The sequence below is a fragment of the Puntigrus tetrazona genome, chromosome 4, assembly GCF_018831695.1.
Source record: "Puntigrus tetrazona isolate hp1 chromosome 4, ASM1883169v1, whole genome shotgun sequence".
Lineage (NCBI taxonomy): Eukaryota > Metazoa > Chordata > Actinopteri > Cypriniformes > Cyprinidae > Puntigrus > Puntigrus tetrazona.
Window position 1 is genome coordinate 21,307,132 of NC_056702.1, and position 18,566 is coordinate 21,325,697.

The 18,566-nt window shown below is 39.3% G+C and overlaps 3 protein-coding genes across 4 annotated transcripts in view; all 3 read right to left on the reverse strand.

Moving 5' to 3' along the window:
- The window catches only part of LOC122342952 (NACHT, LRR and PYD domains-containing protein 3-like), a 924,523-nt gene that overhangs the window by 738,753 nt on the left and 167,204 nt on the right, over positions 1-18,566 (reverse strand). The window lies entirely within an intron of this gene.
- On the reverse strand, positions 2,401-6,839 carry LOC122342290 (ribonuclease inhibitor-like). Its single transcript, XM_043236087.1, has 4 exons — positions 6,064-6,839; positions 5,788-5,958; positions 3,482-3,658; positions 2,401-2,467 (listed from the first exon to the last, which is right to left on the reverse strand). Exons 1-4 carry the CDS (start codon positions 6,195-6,197, stop codon positions 2,401-2,403), a joined length of 549 nt encoding a protein of 182 aa, XP_043092022.1. The 5' UTR covers positions 6,198-6,839.
- On the reverse strand, positions 11,683-14,964 carry LOC122343094 (gastrula zinc finger protein XlCGF8.2DB-like). 2 transcript variants are annotated; one of them, XM_043237421.1, is made up of 3 exons: positions 14,914-14,964; positions 14,252-14,448; positions 11,683-13,182 (listed from the first exon to the last, which is right to left on the reverse strand). In XM_043237421.1, exon 3 carries the CDS (start codon positions 12,979-12,981, stop codon positions 12,136-12,138), a length of 846 nt encoding a protein of 281 aa, XP_043093356.1. In that variant the 5' UTR covers positions 12,982-13,182; positions 14,252-14,448; positions 14,914-14,964; the 3' UTR covers positions 11,683-12,135. The 2 variants fall into 2 exon arrangements, with proteins under 2 accessions (XP_043093356.1, XP_043093355.1); XM_043237420.1 differs by having other exon boundaries at positions 14,798-14,947.

An 18,566-nucleotide genomic window follows, 5' to 3' on the forward strand; every position in this document is an offset into this window, starting at 1 on the left:
ACAATAAATGTATTTTATTAAATATTATGATTAATGTCACACATTATAATGTCCAGAGACTTGAGAAATCAATTATATTCATGCCAGAACAGTCAGACGTTTCATATATTCATCACCAATTAAAATCTGATTTGTCATTGTATTTTATTATTTCTGAAATAAAAGATAACAAATATATGTTCTTCTTGAATGGTGTTTGTGAAAAGTACTTTTCAAATAAATGGTAATTTTGGTAGTTAAACATACATATGACAGAAAAATAAACAACATTTAGAAACACACTAGGGCTATGAGAATATTTTTTAATAAATTCAACAAATATTTGAAATTGTAATTATTTTTTGACATCCCTATAAAGCACAAATACACTCAGTAGGACTTTCTATCACACACACAAGCAGTTCTTATGGTCTTATTACGCACATTTTATTCTGACATGTTATTTCAGTCACAGAGGTTGTGGTTGTGGTGATGGAGGAGCCCCTTGGGGAAGATAATGCTCTATTGAGGGGCAGGTTCCCCCACAAACAGAGGCACATGCATCAGGATACCTAGAGGAATTGCAAGTTGAACCACAGCAGCAGCTATAGCCACAGCCACCGTCAAAACCATCCAGGTTCCCAGTTGGGGAAAAAGTCTGGATTGAGGTCCATTGCTGAACCAATCAGTATTTAATCTCAGCTATAGAATTAATATTTTTATTCCAGATTGACAGCCCCAAGACGGGCCATAGTATCCCCTTGTTAGCATGGGATTCTTTCAGGACAGAAGACAACAATATTCATTTGACCCCAGTCACAGCTGCAGCTACGTTTAAACACTGGCTGGGCCATTTAAACTGGACTGTAGAAGGTCAGCAGGGGAAGGGGGACCATTGATGAACCGATCATTTGTAGAAAGCAATGGAAGAATTTGTTGGGCCAGCATAAACCTAGATTATTTATGAGTTTGTTTGAATTGCTGTTTAATCAGAGGTAATGGTAACTAATTTACTATAATAGTGATTCCAACAATTAACGTGTCGTACTTAAAGTTTAGGCATTTTGTTCCTTCATTCACAAGTTTGTACAGATTTGTGCCAACGCACACATCATTCAAACACTAAATAGTTAAAAAAATAAAACCTAAAATTCTTTCTGCTTGACATACCTGAGTTTTTCCAGTAAGCAGTCCTTCAGTCTTTCAGAGAGCAGCCTGACTCCTGAATCTCCTGGGTGATTGTAGCTCAGATCCAGCTCTCTCAGGTGTGAGGGGTTTGAAGTAGAGACCTGCAATCCCGGGACGAAATTTGATATGTGAATGCGGGTGTGGGCGGTAAGGTCCTCGTGTGTGTGTGTGGGTTGCGGGAGAATAGAATTATTTGCGGGACTCCCGTAAAATGGAAATATCTTAAAATGAAATTGTTAAAAAGAAATTAAATATTTATCTGCTGCACAAAAGCAACAAGAACAACTCAAAATAGTAATAAAAAAAACGATTTACAGGCGCAAGCTCGAAAGCAAATTCTCACGTGGTTCTTACGAGGAACAAAGACCATAGGCCCACACCGAGGCAAAATGTCTGAAGAGCATGACACACGTAGAGCGCTGAGTGCTACAGATATTAGATCATTATTAAAGAAAGGAACATACAAAACTACAAAGCCAAACAAAGGGAAATCCGATATTTGGAAATGTTTTTCTATAGTATGTGACGGCGATGGAAAGCACCTTCCCTTTGTGAGCTGCGACAAATGCAGCAAAATACTCGCATACAGCAGCCACAAGTCTGGAACTTCAGGTCTGAAGCATCATGTGTGCACAGTTTTGAAAGGCCAAACTTCCCTGTCCTTTATGGCAAGTAAGTCGAAAGTGTCAAGTGCACTAAAAGATGAAACGACAGAAAAATGTGTCGACTTTGTATGTGCCAACCTAAGACCTTATGAGGGTTTCTTTAAACTGGCGCAGCATCTCGTTGATACAGCAGCCAAGATTGGAAAATTTGATGTGAAGGAAATTTTGCCACATCCAACGACATTGTCACAAAATCTGAGTGAAAGGGCACAAACATAAACAGAATTATTTCTGACTGTTCTGACTGTTTCTGTTCTGAAAAGCTCCTTGTTCGTGTCCATGTTCGTCATTCCATTGAAACTCAAATAAAACGAAACATGTTTATTTTCCGTTTTCTTTTTTATTTACATTTGTAAGGGAAGCGAGTGAAAGGAATGGAGTAGCGAAAAGAAGCAGTGACAATAAAACAATTTTAATGTTTGCATGCGGGCGTTTGCAGGCGGGAGTGGGACAAAACTTGAATATTGCGGGTGGGAGCGGAAAAAATAATCTATATTGTTGCGGGAGCGGACAGAACCTTGCGGGAGCGGGCGGGAGTGGGACTGAAAATTCTGTCCCGCGCAGGTCTTTAGTTTGAAGTCAGAGCTAAAGACACATAATGACAGCCTTTCTCTGTCACCATACAGCCAGACAACCTACAAAAACATACAGCAACAGTCCACATCATATTAGTTTGATTAGTACTTTGTGTGTTGTACAATTTTTATTAAATAAAAGCAACTTCACAAAAAAAGTTTAACGTAATATCATTAGCTCATTTCACATCAGAAAGAAATGAATATTCCTCCAAATTATTGAACATTATACATCTTGCATTTAAGTGCAAAATTAAAGGCGTAGGATTTCTCATGCAGACAATAGTGGCACAAAACTGGTCTCGAAATCTTATGTCAACAAAGTGGTAAAAGAAGGATGACAAAAATGAGATTACAATATAAAACCTTTAGCTTTGTGTTCTACAATGTCATAAAAAGCTTCTTGCAGATTCTCACAGCCACACTTATAAACAGCACTTAAATCTGCAATCGAAAACTCACTAACCAATGAGAATCTGTTGCTAGTCCCAACCTCCAAATACACTAAATGGCTTAAATTTAAACAAATTTTAAATGGATGGATGGATGGATGTTTTAAATAATAATTAATACATTTTTTGTTGGTCTATTAAAGTAGTCAAATCCTTTATTTCAATGCCTCCTCCTTTCCGAACCAATACTACTATTTTATATTATTGTTCAATTTCAATTAATGTTTTTTCAAGAAAAAGTAGATTTAGTGTTCTTATTTACAAACATACTTTGCAAAAATGTGACTACAGACATTGAATTCACAACTTAAAAGTACCTTAAGACCAAATGCCAAAGGACCACATAATACACAAGCTTTTTTCACAACCATGCACAACCTATGTCCCACCTGTATTTTTATATAATGCTGCTAGCTTCTTCAGTGCTGTCAAAAGCTATTCTTGGATATCTGGCTTTCTAGTTTCTGTAATTGTTTCAGGTTAATTTTGCCATTTTAATCGCCTTACAAACCACATCTACAGACGCTGCAAACATCGTGACTAATTATGACATTCTACTAACAGCACAAAATTCATTGGCCATTGATTGTGGTAGCATTTTGTTAATTATTTAATGCAATACCTCAGTATCTCCAGCTGACAGTTTGGACTCTTCAGTCCATCAGAAAGAACCTTCCCTCCTGAATCCTGCAGGTCATTGTTATTCAAGTCCAGCTCCCTCAAGATGTTTGAGTTTGAGGATTGTAAAACTGATGACAAACTCTCACATGATTGAGCAGTGAGATTACAGATGGAAAATCTGAAAAGAAAAACACATTGCATAACATTGCATAAATCTTAAAAGTGTTTAGTAATTAACTTAGAAAAAACATCAATTAAGTATTTGAAACTCAAACCTCAATATCTCCAGCTTAGAGTTTGGACTCTTCAGTCCATCAGAGAGCAGCTTCACTCCTGAATCCTGCAGATCATTGTTACTCAGCTCCAGCTCTCTCAGGACAGAGTTTAAAGACTGTAAAACTAATGAAAAACTTCCACAAGACTGAGCAGTGAGATTACACACAGCCTGTGAAAAGACAGTGAATGAGCATAGAGATAAACTTTACAGGACAGTAGTCCTTTGACTGAGAAAGTCACTTAATTCAACAAAGCCCATCACCAGCAGCTTTTAAATATGAACATATTGAAGATGCTCAGAGTCATTAAGACAAACATTAAACACCATTACGGTTAACCCTTCAGGCACCAGAGTTTTTTGGGGTGGGGTTCTGGTTTTTGACATCAAGATTTCAAAAGCTTGTGGCTTAAAAGGGCTTAAAGATACAGATATACTGTAAATTCAAAAAATGTTGTGCATGACCAAAAGTTTATGTGGGGTGTAAATATACTTATTTAATTTGCATAATATGGCGTCACAGGGGGCAGTACATCCTAAATTGATGTTTGAACTTATTTGCATTTTTTTAATTTAATCATTTTATCTTCATTCCAAAAGATCAGACAAAACCAACAATGGATGTTTGAACTTGAAGTTGCATGTTGATGTTTTTTTTTTTTAACCAAATATTTCTCCTTGTTTACCTGTCACCCCCATCCCCTGATAAAAGGGTCGAAAAAAGACCACGTGTTTGTGGTTTGCAGTGCAACAACACCTTTGTACGAGGCATGAGTGTTCACAAACATGGACTACTGCACTACTCACTATTTACCAACACTCTAAGCTGAACTGCATCAATGACTCAGCGCTCACTTACTCTGCTGTTTCCTCAAACTCTTTGTATAGGAACTTGACGTTATTTTAGCCTTGATCAAAGTACTATGTCTGCCATGTAGTGGTAGGAAATACAAATAAGGTATAACACCATATTAGGAACTGAAGTCTGTTTTATTAAGTATGACGTTGTCACAATTTTGCGACTTTGGCACTGAGTGGGTTCAACTGAAATATGCAATAAACATTAAATTTAACAACATTAGATAAGAAGAACTAATAAGAAACTGTGACAATAATAATAATAATAATAATAATAAACCATCAAATTCAGACTAAATTTGAAATGCAATGCAGGGAATTCTGGGAATTTCACAGGAATTAACCATTTAACAGATTTTTACTGTAGCATTTTCACAGTTTTTTTCTGTTAAAATCAAGGCCACAGTGTACTTTGAGTAGTTTAAAATTGTGTACTTTTACACAAATACATTTTTTGTTGTAATTGTACTTTTACCTGTTTGTGATTGTTAAATGCATGTATTCCGTTTATTTTTATCCATCAGCATGCAGCATCAACTGCTGTTAATCATGCCACAGTATTTTATTTTGAGTTTTGTCATAGCTACGACCAGCTTTAAGTTTGTTCACATGTACAGACAGTTGCACCACATGATGTTTTGAAAGTGTGAGATACATATTATTTTGTGTTTTATCAGTTTAAATGTACAAAAAATGTTTTCAATTAAATGTATTTCATCAAATACAATGACGTCAATAAAGTATCAAATTATTTTAAAATTATAACACGGACAAATTATTTATGAATATAAATCCATGGCAAAACCTGATGGAGGTGGGGCAATGCAGCTGTAGATAATTTTTGCCACATGTCATTCTTTTGATTTTTTTTTTACTCTTAAATAAGGTCTACTGTATGGTTGAAGAATCACTTAAAGTGATAAAAGGAAATTTTGATATTATTTCATTATCATAATAATAATAATAATAATAATAATAATAATAGTAATAAAAAACTGAATTAAACAAATCCCAGGTTTTCTAAGACATTTCAGAACCCTGATTGTTTTCTCATCAGTGAGAAAAAATCACACTGATGCAATCATACAACAGAGGAGGAGGAATATCTGCTCACTATGAAATACATTCATACACATACTTTAACGTATTAATTCAGTTCATGTAAAATTTCAAACCTCAGTATGTTCAGTCGACAGTGTGGACTCTTCAGTCCATCAGAAAGCAGCTTCACTCCTGAATCCTGCAGGTGATTGCTGCTCAGGTTCAGCTCTATCAGATGGTTTGATGATTGTAGAGCAGAAGACATATTTTCACAACACGTTTTGTCAAAACCATAGCCATCTAATCTGCCAAAACAAAATGTTTAGCCATGTTTTTTTTGTTTTTTTTCGAACAACAAGAAAATATTTCAAAATTAGTTAATTGAATTAGCATTCAGTAAAATTACTCACAGGGCTTTTCTGCAACATCTCACAGCTGGAATGAGTCTCCAGTAGTCAGCTTGTTTAGATGTGAACCTCTTTGGGTTGAACTCATCCAGCACCTTCTCTGACATCAGTAGTATGTAGGTCAACACTGTACACATTGAAGATGAGAGATCTCTTCTGGATGTTCATCTGAACTGAGGTAACTCTGAGGTATTTCCTCATATAATGAATGATCTTTGAGCTCAAGTAAGCAGTAGAACAGGTTGACTGAAGCTTCATCTGAGATATTCTTGTCTTGTACTAGTTTAATGTATTCTGTTGTTTATCTGATGCTCTCTGTGGTGTCTTCAGGGTGTGTGATCAGGCCTTTGAGTAGACTTTGGCAAGATTTCAGTGAAATGCCCATCAGAAACCGTAGGAAAAGGTGTCCTTTTTTACTCTTCATTGCTTTATTAACAGTCTTCTGCAGTAGCTCCTCCAATGTGACATTTTGTTTTGCCTCATCAAAGAAAAACTGAAGCTTTTGCATGTTCTTGTTCAGGTAGTAGAAGAACACATGGACTGCAGCAAGAAACTCTTGAACACTCAGATGCACAAAACAGAAGACCTTTGCTCCATGAAGTCTATGTTCCCTTTTGAAAATATCAGCGATCATTCCTGTGAACTCAGTGTCTTTACTCACATCAATACCACAATCTTCCAGATCTTTCTCATAGAACACAATTTTTTCTTGCTTCAGCTGTTCAAATGCTAGCTTGGCTAATTTCAAAATAATTTCTCTGTTTAAATGTAAAGTTTGAATGTACTGTTTTTCCATCAGTTTCTGGTTCTTCAGTGTTCTGTGCTGATGTTTCTGAGTGTCATGTGATGTTCTCTTCATTGTGAGAGAGAATATCCTGAAGTACTGTGGCTGTGATCCAGCAGAACACAGGAATGTGGCACATGATGTAGAGACTACGAGACGTCTTAATGTGTGAAATGATTCTGGAGGACAGACTCTCATCTGTGAATCTCTTTTTAAAGTACTCCTCCTTCTGTTGGTCAGTCAGTGAAGCAGAGTCCTTTGACCAGACTCTGTGAACAAATCCACAGATGATTTTTTTCTCAAAAGTGATCTACTTTTAAAATTTAGAGGCAGGCGACTCTCATCAAGTCCATCAAATATAAATGCTATCTTACATCCCTTATATAATTTGGATTTCTCCAGGTCCTTCAGTTCAGGATAAAATTCCAGCAGAAGCTCATGAAGACTGAAATCTTCATTTGTCATTAAGTTAATTTCTCTGAATGGAAGCAGGAACACACAATGAATATCCTGGTTAGATTCTTCTTCTGCCCAGTCCAGGATGAACTTGTGCACAGAGACTCCTTTGGTCAGCACAGTATTTTTCTCACTGTTTTTCCTCAGTTCAGTAAATATATCATTATATCTGATCAGTTTGTCATGTGATTTTTTTTGTTCTTGAAAGCATCATCAATCTTCAAGATCTCATGTTCATGATTAACATCTTTCATATCTCCCTCTGTGATGAACAGATCTGTGTAAACAGCCTTAAGTTGTGCTTCTTTGTCTTTGTTGCCTTCAAAAATACATTTAGTTTTGTGAGTTTCAAAAAAGTTTTGCAGCTCTGTAATAAAAAAAGGCATATTTGAGAAATATTTTAATACAAGCATGGTCATATTTTGTTTTACAATTGATGCAGACTGAAAACAGCACAGTCCATCCCTAACAATATCTAAATATGTATTCTTGATCACAATCTTTGTATTGGTTGAGATCATCATCCAGTTCATCAAACAAGATGTGAGGCTGCATTTACAACATGTTTTGATCTACTTCATTGAACCTTTGCATGTGTGATTGCAATCATGCCTTGAGGACAATGAATTATTTTGGTCACAGTGTCACATACTTAATCTGTCAACTTTTATAAACAATTGTATCACATCCAGGTCAGAGTTTGCCCATATATGTTTTAGACCTTTGTGAACTGGATAATTGGATAAACAACATTTTTTTCTACACGTTTGTATAAATATGCTATAGTTTTTGTTTCCTGCCCAGCTATCTAAAAATCCTTAAATTAAGGAAACATTTCATTTTTACTTGATTTATTTTTTCCTGAAATGTTTCTGCCTAGAAAATCCTTTTTAATTAAAGAATTTTTAGAAACAAAGTTAATAATAATGAAATCAAAGAAAAAATTTTTTTTTCAGAGCACTGATATGACTGGCCCTGTGATTGCTGCTTGAGTTATATGTTCTTGTTTACTTTTAAATGCAGTAATTGTTGTTTACCCCAGATATGTAGTGATTCACCTCCAACAGCAGCAGATTTCTTCATATTGCCCTCAGTCTGAGCTGTGAGAGAGAAAAAGAGAGAATTATTGACTGGGAAACATTTATGTCATAAACACATCAGCAGAGCAAAGAGGAAAAGTGGTTTAACTTAAATATTTAATCACGTTACAGTCACAATAAATGTAATGTTACCTTGCTTGTAATTTTTCTCCAACTGTTCAGCCAGATAATTTTGCTTCATCTTTCTCAGCATCTCTACTGTAACCTTCACAGCTTCATCTGGTCCAAAACATTTTATCATCTCGTCTACTGTGTCAAATCTATCCGCCTTTTCCAATTCAGACCTTGATAAATGCTCACTTAAGTTCCAATGAAACTCTTTCAGTTCAGCTTCTACCAGCTCCTTCAGTGAATCTACGAGCAGCTCTTTAACAGACGCCATCATCCTTCACATACTTACAGCTGCAGGCCAAGAAAAAGAAAAGACCCAAAGTACTTTCACTCTTAAGATGTTGAACTAAGTGTTCAAATCTGGATTAAGTGCACAAAATTGAATTATAAAGCTGTTAATAGAGACTTCTTCTTCTCTCTTGTAAGGAGGTGAATCAAAACCTGTAAGTGCAATAAGACAAATCTGAGAAGGGATATCCAAAGGAACAAAAGGACTTCAAAAAGAGATGTTGTGTTTATGACACCCTCTTCACCTCTGCTCTTCCTGCTTCCCCTCCTTCTGCCCAAAGGACTTTAAAGTTCATTAAGAATAAGGCATTATATGTCATGTGTCTTATGAACCTATTGTTCTTCACTTTCATGTTTGGTCTCATTTCAAAGGTCTCAGTGCGATTGGTAAATTGGTCTCAATTTCACAGTAATCACTTATATTATGGAGAAGATTAAGAACTGTGTTCTGTTGAGAAGGAGGTGTGCCCTCCTTTTGAGGTGTGTCCTCCTTTTGGGTCTCTGAACGTGTTCCAGCCAGGTGTGACACTGGAGCACGGGAACCTAAACACCAAAAGGTTTTTATAACTACATTTGGGATCTCTTTGTCTGGTCTGAGTATATAAGGAAAGTGACAAAACACAACAAGGAGTGATTCTGTAGCCAGATCGGCCCGTAGTGTGGTGTGTGTATTCATACACTACACCATGTACTTTTTAAAGACCAGGTATAATGACCTTTTAAGTTTGTTTTGTGTTATTTTTGTACTGCTGATCAGTTGTGCAAATGTTTATCAATTATACCAATTTGGAAACTATTCTTGCCTGGCAAAATAAACATTAATCTTGGTTAACTTATAATATTGTCTGAAATAACTTTTCTAGTAGGTTAGTGACTTCTGAGGTTTTCCTCATTGTTGGCGTGCTAGGGTGAGTCAGATCAACGATCAATGGATGGAGCCATCTTGAGATCTTGACTTCTGGCCACCAAACTGGCTTAGCATGCTATTACTTAGGGAACGCAAAAAAAATGACTCTTTTTGAGTCTATCGAGGAGATGGCTGCATTAAGGTAAGCGATCTACGGAGTAGCCTCTGACTAAGACCTGGACTAGCCCAGATGTGTCGTGAGCCTGTTCTGGCCAAACAAGGTCTCTAAGCGACTCAGACTCCTAACAAACCTAAGTCTAAATATTATAGTTAATTAATGATCCAAATTTAATCACAACTAGAGGGATCAGCAGTTACCTTTAAATAAATATAACTAAAATCACAAAAGATTGGAGTCAGATAAAATTATGTATAAGGTCAGTACTATAATTGGAAACAATAATTGGATTAATAAATATTAGTGATTTTTAATGAGACACAAAGAAAAGACCGAACATGCATTGACCTTCGACCAGGGCCTCTGGATTCCGTTCTGCAGGAAAAGGGGGACCCTTACATTTGTCTTTGGATATACCGCTGCCTCTCTGCTCTTTCCCTTGGCCCATGCAGAGAATAGCTGTATGACATTGAAAGAAGGGGTGAAATAATAGGCTAAACTATTTTAACAACTGTTAATGTTAACAAATCTTAAAATTAAAAACAAATCAGTTGCATGCCTTATTAGGCAGATTTGTGACATTTTAAACAATACAGATTTATTTTTACTGGCTTTTATAATATTTACTAAGGGTGCCAATACTTCTGAATACGACTGTACGGTTGATATGCAGATCACTCGCACACACATTTTCTTTACATTAAAACATAACTAAAAAACTACATAAATCAATTTTTTTTGGAACAATGCACACTTTTGAGACACTCCCTAACTCGATGTGTTCAAGTGGGGATCGTTGTGAAGAAATTTCTTTACTTGAGATGCTTAAAACAACATTTATTGTGATATTATATGAGATCTGAAAAAGATAGAGCATGAACCATGACCATTTAGTGATTACATTAACTTAAGAAGTTAAATATTGTCTAACCGTCCAACATAAAACCAGCTGTCTCTGTCAAAGGGGTTAAGAGGTTATTAAAGTCTCACAAGAACAAAGTGACCAATGAAACACAAGATGATACTCATGAACGCAATAAGGAAAGTGACTCGCCTCAAATAATTGTAGATCTTCCCACTTCCAAGCTCTGAAATTCCTGAAACCTGCTTCCTGCTTTCTTTTTACAGATATGAGAATAAGAACGACAGTCAGAGATGACACACTGATCTGGTTGTTCAAAAAGATATATAAACCCGGCATTGTACAAGCTTTGTGAATAAATGACTACACTACGAGAATGAATCCAAGATATTCACAGGATTTCACTTTCAATAATTTAGGGGCAAAATGATTTGAAGAAAATTAGCTTGTAGCTCGTTTTCTACAAGCTTTCCCCAAAATACATTTATCATCTCAGTGCGCTGGCAACCGAGAGACAAATCTGAAGGGGCCGTCTGCAAAGGGCGAAATGTGAAAAATGTTACAAAAAAAAAAAAAAAAAAAAAAAAAAAAAGTTTTCGTTATATAAACAGATTTGGGGCCATTATTGGAATTGAACGTTATCATGCAGTGAATCTGGCCAATCCTTAGCTCTCGGATTGCTATTACAATACTTTGATGCCAAACGTGACGGCCACATGATTCAATTCGACAGCTCTGTTTCAATTCGAACACAATTTCTAATTGGCACTCACTACTTCAGTCTATATAAACTTGACCGTATTAATTACAAATCTTTATAAACCCTCGAATAATGCAAATTCACTGGGATCTCCTCTCAGTGGCGAACCATTGAACCAGTGTCTACGGTTTTTACCTGATCTCTTTTCCCATTTCTATGGCATCGTCGATTAACTTCATTATAGAGCTAAGAAAACTTAACATCTAATGTTTGAAGCAGATGCCATAACAAACGTCAACAGACAGCAGATTTATTGTCTTTTTACAAAGCATTCAATTGCAGATAAATAACATGAAAAAAACAACACCGAACACACAATAGGAACTTTTACCTACGTTTTTAACCAATATACTCCTGATAAACCAACTTATCAAATAACTAGTTCTTGGAAATGTTAACCTGCTTCTAAAATGGAACCAGTTTTCGATATCCAACCATTGGTTTCTTTAGTTAGGAGATTTGTACATCTTCGAGTGTTGTGTAGGAGGAACTCTTGAGTTAGTAAAATATTCAAGAAATCTAAAAACGAGACCCATCAGAAGGAGTTCAAATGTCATACAATCACGAAGATAGTCTCAAAATCGGGATATTACTTTTAACGTAATACCTTTCTAAAGAAACGAGAAAGTAGAAATCAAAAAGTTGCTGCTCCTTTTTGGAGAAGAACTGCAATTTCTTACTGAAATGAGTTAGCAAGTGATTTCCGCTTGCTTGGATTGGTGAATCTTCCTCCTGTGTAAATTCTCATGAACCTTTAGGTTCCTTTTTACCGTGAAACTCTTTCCACACTGAGAGCAGGCGAACGATTTCTCTCCCGTGTGAACTCTTGCGTGGATCTCAAGCTTCGAGCTGTTTTTTAAACTCTTCCCACAGTGACGGCACATGAACGGCTTTTCTCCGACGTGAATTCGAACATGATCCTCGAGGCGACTCGCGTCCGCGAAACGACTTTGACACTGCTGGCATTTAAAGCGGTTTTCTCTCGAGTGAAGCGCCGTGTGATAATTGAGGCTTTCCTTGTAGCTGAAACTCTTTCCGCACAGAACGCACACGAACGGCCTCTCTCCGGTGTGAACCCTCATGTGAGACGTGAAGTTCTCACGACGCGTGAAACTCTTTCCGCACAGTTTACAGGCGTGAGGCTTCACTCCGGTGTGAACTCTCATGTGACTCCGGAGACCTCCGCTCCGTAGGAAGCTCATCTCGCACAGCTGGCAGGTGTACGGTTTCTCTCCGGTGTGAATTCTCGTGTGCACTTTAAGGTTTTTTTTCTGGGTGAAATACTTGCCGCACTCGGTGCAGGTGTGCGGTCTCTCTCCGGTGTGTATCGTCATGTGAGTCTTGAGATCTCCATTTCGTCTGAAACTCTTCCCGCACTGCTCGCAGGCGAAAGGTCTCTCTCCCGTGTGGATCCTCGTGTGGATAATAAGGTGACTCTCCCGTGTAAAGCTCTGTCCGCACAGAGAGCATACGAACGGTTTCTTTTCCGCGTGAGCTTTCGTGTGGACTTTAAGGCTCTCTTTTTGACTGAACATTTCGCCGCAGTGCTGACAGGCGTACGGTCTCTCTCCGGGACCTACTCTTAAGTGGGAATTGAGGCTTTGCGTTTCTCGAGATTGTTTTGCCGTTGATTGTTTTTACCCAACCAATCGGTTTAAAATCATGCTGATTGTCAAATTGACGTTTCTCCTCCGTTCCGTTCGGTTCTTGACTCTTCTCGTTTAGTGCCGTCGGGTCTGAGAAAAAAAAAAAAAAAAAAGGAGACAAATACAAGCTTACAATTTCCATTAACAGTTTTAATGTTAAATCGTGATAATGCCGATTAGCCAATTATTAATGAGAACCAGTATCAATGATACAAATACAGGTATTGGTGTCTTTATTAAATGCAATTTGAATTTAGCTTTATTAAATAGCTGTTGAATTTAGCTAATAATTTGGACTGAAATACCTAGTTTGCCCACTCTGTGTCAGTTTTTTTTTTTTTTTTTGAGGAAATTAATGCATGTTGACATTTAGCCACTGTATTTCTGATTTCTCCCAACAGGAGCAACATTACTAGTTATATATATATGGCAAAACAGATAAAAAAAAAACAGATCAAAGTAAACAGGATTTTCAAGGTCTTAAAGAGCTTCATTTCAATGTTCTTTGTCTTATCAGACACAAATGATGAAGAGAGCATGGCTTGACCTCTGGGCTGCACTCGTAGCTCTATTGGTGACGATGGTTTTCTATTGACTGTCAAAATAATTATTTGCAACAGCTATCATGCCTTTAATTCCACTACAAAAAAAAAAAAAAAAGAGCAAGAACTATTATAGCAAGAACGTTAAAACGCTAAAGGCGAAAGTCTTTGTCGCCATTTTATGGTACGAAATTTTATGGTTTACTTGTGCCTTGCACTACAGATTTACTTTATTTACTGCATTATATGGAGATCTCACACTGAAGTATGTTTCTGCTCTAATGTTTCTGTACCTCCACTGAAAAAAACAAAACAAAAAAAAGTAGTAAGGTACATGGTTTAAAACCATTAGATTTTAGCTACATTTAAATTAAGTTCAAGGAAGGCTTGAGGAAGGAGGAGGAAATGTCAAGTTTACAAGATAATAGGTAATAGCTATAGCAAACGCTTGAGAATGAAAAACAAAGTAAATTACTCACATTTTAGGACTATTTCTGATACTCTCATAATTACAGAAACAAAATGTGGGTTTAATATTGTACAAACTAATCATTTAATTACACTCGCATAATATTCTTAGAAAACCAATCGATTCCTGGAAATAATAATAAACCTACCTGTTTGTTCTTCGCTATCTTCATGTTTGACTCTCAAGGTTTCTTCAATCTTCACGTCTTTACTCTCTTCTTTAATAAACTCCATCTCTGTTTGTTCCTCGGCATCTTCACGTTTGACTCGTGTTTCTTCGATCTTCACGTCTTCACTCTCCTCTTTAACAAACACCATCTTTACACTCGTGTGCAGACACTTTTTCCTGTTTGAGATCAAAAGAATCGACAGAAAGGAACGTTAGACTTTAAATCTGCTTTTAAATCAGTCCCCTAACTCGGCAGCACAGAGTACATTAAAGAAATAAAAAAAATGTCCTTATAATTATAGCGTATCCACTTCATTGCAAACTAATAATAATAATAAAAAATCATATGGAAGGATCATATTTTGGCATTCACTCATTTATAGTCAAAACATTTGCAGTTTGTCCAATGTGAAATCCCAACGTGCATGTTATCTGCCCTAAATAGTGCCGTTTTCTCCTTCACTACTGACTAAACTAGTGTTCGTGATGTACTGGTTCACTACGAAGGGAGCGAAAAGAGACGAACCGTTCCTTTTCCTCGTGCACATCACTCGCAGAAAGTAACCCTCTGTAACGGCACTAGTCGAGGATGAGTGCAGTTCTTCATCTGGATGGATTTAAACACTTAAAAAAAGCGCACACCTGTCCGTCAGCCGAATCAGACGCGCGAGCGCGGCGCCGTCTTATGACGTCACAGCGCCACACCAAAACAAACGTGTCGTCCGCGCGCTAAAACAATAACGTTTTATATTAGAAAACACATATGCGACCGTGGACCACAAACAGTCATAAGTAGACGGGTTTTGTGTGTGCATGCATAAATCCAGCTGGAAGGTGAATTTTGTAAAACAGCAAGAACATTACAGCAGTTTGAATGGGTTATGGACAATTTATGTAGCAAAAACAAGAATTTTACAGAAGAGAGATAAAACAAAAACAACAACAACAAAAAGGGTTTGTGAGGGTTTGAAATTAGAAGAAACTTTGAATGGCCATGTTTTTCAAGATGTGTGGGGATATGTACCGTACGCTGTTGTTTTCCCCAGTAAGACATGTCCCTGCATCAACATTACTGTCCAACATTATGGAACCTATAACCTATCATTTATACCTAAAATAAGAGAGACGTAAGCCTAAAACGGTCATTTGCTGAAGAGTTATCCCTTAATTCTAATTGGTTGATTGGAATGTTATGCCAAGACCAACAATTTGTGAAATCACAGACATAAAGACATTTTCTACATAGTTTGTGGCTTAGTCTTCGCGACTTCGCTACTCCTAATGTTCCACGGGTATAGGAGCTAGTTTTAGTGTTAAAACGCTTTTTGGAATACATTTAAAGTCAGGTTTACGTTTTGTTTTATTTTAAAATGTAGCGTTAAACATGTTTAGATATTTATACTCTAGAGTTGTTTGTGCTACTGTATATACATGGACTAGTTGCGTTTATTCTTTAAAACGCATGATTACTTTGCTGTAAATGTTTTTTAAAATACTTAAGTGAAAGGTAGCATTTTAGTCTTGTGCTAAATAAGGATAACTATTACATGTGTGACTATGATAAAATTGTTTGTCTCCTGCATAGATCACTTAACCCTTTCCCATATAGCCACAATAGCTATGCACAGGAGTAGGGTTGCCACTTTTTGCTGAAGAACACTGAACTGTTATATTTGAATTATTCCGATCTCTCTAGCAGGTTAATGTGCAGTGGATCGTACCTGAGTGTGGATTTAGATCAATGAAAAGGAAGAATCGATTAATAGTATTTGAAGTCTCGGGTTCCCTTTCAGTGTGTTCTGGGTTTCCACCTGGTCAGGCGAAACCCCCGACCTTCCTGCTGTCCACACCTGGCTTCAGAGGAGTGTAGAGACTTGGATCTCTCCTCACGTTCGCCAGTGGTCAGAACCGTGAGAGAACAAGCCAACCGTCGTCGCAGAGAGTCTCCGGTCTACACAACTGGGAAATGCGTCTGGCCGTCCTCCCAGGATTTTCGCCTCCGCCTTCCCTGCAAGAAATTAAATCCTAGGTGTGTGGGTCCCTTCAAAGTTCTCGGGCAGATCGTTCCTGTTTCCTATCGTTTGGCATTGCCTTCTAATTATTGCATTTCTCCCACTTTTCAGGTGTCTTCGCTCGAACCCGCCGGTGGCCCGAGAGGAGAGAAGGACCAGGACGAAGCTCCCTTGATCATCGATGGTGAGGAAGTCTACCAAGTAAAGGAGGTACTCAATACAATATCTCATAGACTGGGAGGAATACGGGCCAGAGGAACGATCCTGGGTCAATGCCTAGGACACCATACACTGACCACTGACTTCCACCGGGACCACCCGGAAAAAAGCCTGCTCCCCATTCTCGGGGAAGACCTCGGCGTAGAATTGTTTGATCTCACGTGTCTGGGCATTAAGCACGCTGAGGTGGCTTTCGTGGATGAGTTATGCTCCCAGTGCGGTAGGATGACCATCGCGGAGTTGCGGACCAGACTTCGCTTCCTGCAAAGGGGCGGAGTACCCGTTCCTTTGCCAAGGACTAGGGCTCCTCCTGCTGGCAACAGTGGGGAGAGCGCTCCCTCTGACAGTGGACGGACTGGTCTTACAGTGACATTGAGGAACTCTCCACCGAGGGGGACTCCTGCCACTGGTGCTCCGCAGCCAGTGGAGCTGCCAAGGGAACAGCCTGGACCTTCTTACAGGAAGGTACCAGTTGTATCCTTTGGAGCTTCCCCTGATGACCAGATGTCGTTTGCGGCATTGGAAGAAGAGCCTGAAGGTTCTGGAGATGAAGGTCTGGCTGGTGGGGCATCTGATGGGATCTGGAACTGGTGGCTATGCTTGCCTGGGCCGCTGAGAGGATCGGGCTCGAGTGGAAACCTCCACCGCGTCCTGAGCCCTCAAGGCTGGACGATTGGTTCACAAGGCCCCAACCCGGTACCATTCTTCCCGGAAGTGCATGGGGAGCTTACTGGGGCATGGAAGGCACCTTTCACTGCCAGAAACCGCCCCAGTGGCTCCTGCTCCTTCACCACCCTTGATGGCGGCACAGCCAGGGGGTATACGGTGATCCCCCGAGTGGAGCAGTCCCAACTCCATTTCCACTTGGCGCAGTGATCCTGTGGCCGGGTGGAGAATCTTTTGTTTTTTTTCGCCCCTGATCTCACGGTTAGTGAACATTGCGGATGCCCCTGTCTTGTGTGCGGAGACTGCGGTCCATAGTGCCCAAGAAAGGCGGTGGGTTACAGCCAATCCTGGATCTGACACAGAAACGCCTATTTCAGTGCGTCTGTCCCCAGGATTGGTTTGTAGCGATCGACCTGAAGGACGCGTACTTTCATGTGTGGATTCTTCCGCGCCACAGGCCATTCCTGAGGTTCGCGTTCGAAGGTCAAGCATTTCAGTACAAAGTCCTACCCTTTGGGCTCTCTCTGTCGCCAAGTGTCTTCACGAAAGTCGTGGAGGCTGCCCTTGCTCCGCTAAGAGAACAGGGCGTTCGCATCCTCAACTACCTGGACGATTGGCTCAATCTGGCTCAGTCACAGGCTCAGTTGTGCGAACACAAGGGCCTGGTGTTACAGCACCTCAGCCAGTTGGGGTTTCAGGTCAACCAGGAGAAGAGCAAACTCTGTCCAACACAGAGGATCTCTTTTCGTGCCGAATGCGTGTTGAACTGTTTGAATATGTTCAAGGGCAGGACGGCGGTCCCACTGAAATATTTTCAGAGGCTCCTGGGGCATATGGCAGCCGCAGCCGTAGTGACGCCACTGGGACTACTCCATATGAGACCGCTTCAACATTGGCTACACGATCGTGTCCCGAAGTGGGTGTGGCAATGTGGCACTCACCGGCCTGCTGCCAAACCTTCCCCCCCGTGGTCAGACCTCTCGTTCCTACTGTCCGGAGTGCCCCTGGAGCAGGTATGCTGTGGTTTTCACGGATGCCTCTACCACTGGCTGGGGGGCCACGTACGGGCATGCAGTGTCAGGGGTTTGAACAGGCCCTCAACTGCAATGGCACATTAACTATATCTCGCCCTAGGCTGTCTCAAGAACCGCCTTCGAGGCCAGCATGTACTAGTCCACACGGACAACATACCGACCGTTGCGTAAACCAACCAACAAGGTGGTCTATGCTCCCGTCGTATGTCGCAACTAGCCCGCCACCTCCTCCTATGGAGTCGGAAGTTTCTGAGGTCGCTTCATGCCATTCACATTCCAGGAGTGTGCAACCAGGCAGCCGACGAGCTGTCGTGAGCTGCACTACCCGGAGAATGGAGACTCCATTCCCAGATGGTTCAACTGA

Coding starts and splice junctions, on each gene's coding strand:
- LOC122343094 (XM_043237421.1), bottom strand. CDS start 12,981: ATGTTCAGTCAAAAAGAGAGCCTTAAAGTCCACACGAAAGCTCACGCG.
- LOC122342290 (XM_043236087.1), bottom strand. CDS start 6,197: ATGTGTACAGTGTTGACCTACATACTACTGATGTCAGAGAAGGTGCTG. Junction 5,959..6,063: donor AGATGTTGCAGAAAAGCCCT/GTGAGTAATTTT, acceptor TTGTTTTGGCAG/ATTAGATGGCTATGGTTTTG. Junction 2,468..3,481: donor TGTCAGCTGGAGATACTGAG/GTATTGCATTAA, acceptor ATGTTTTTGTAG/GTTGTCTGGCTGTATGGTGA.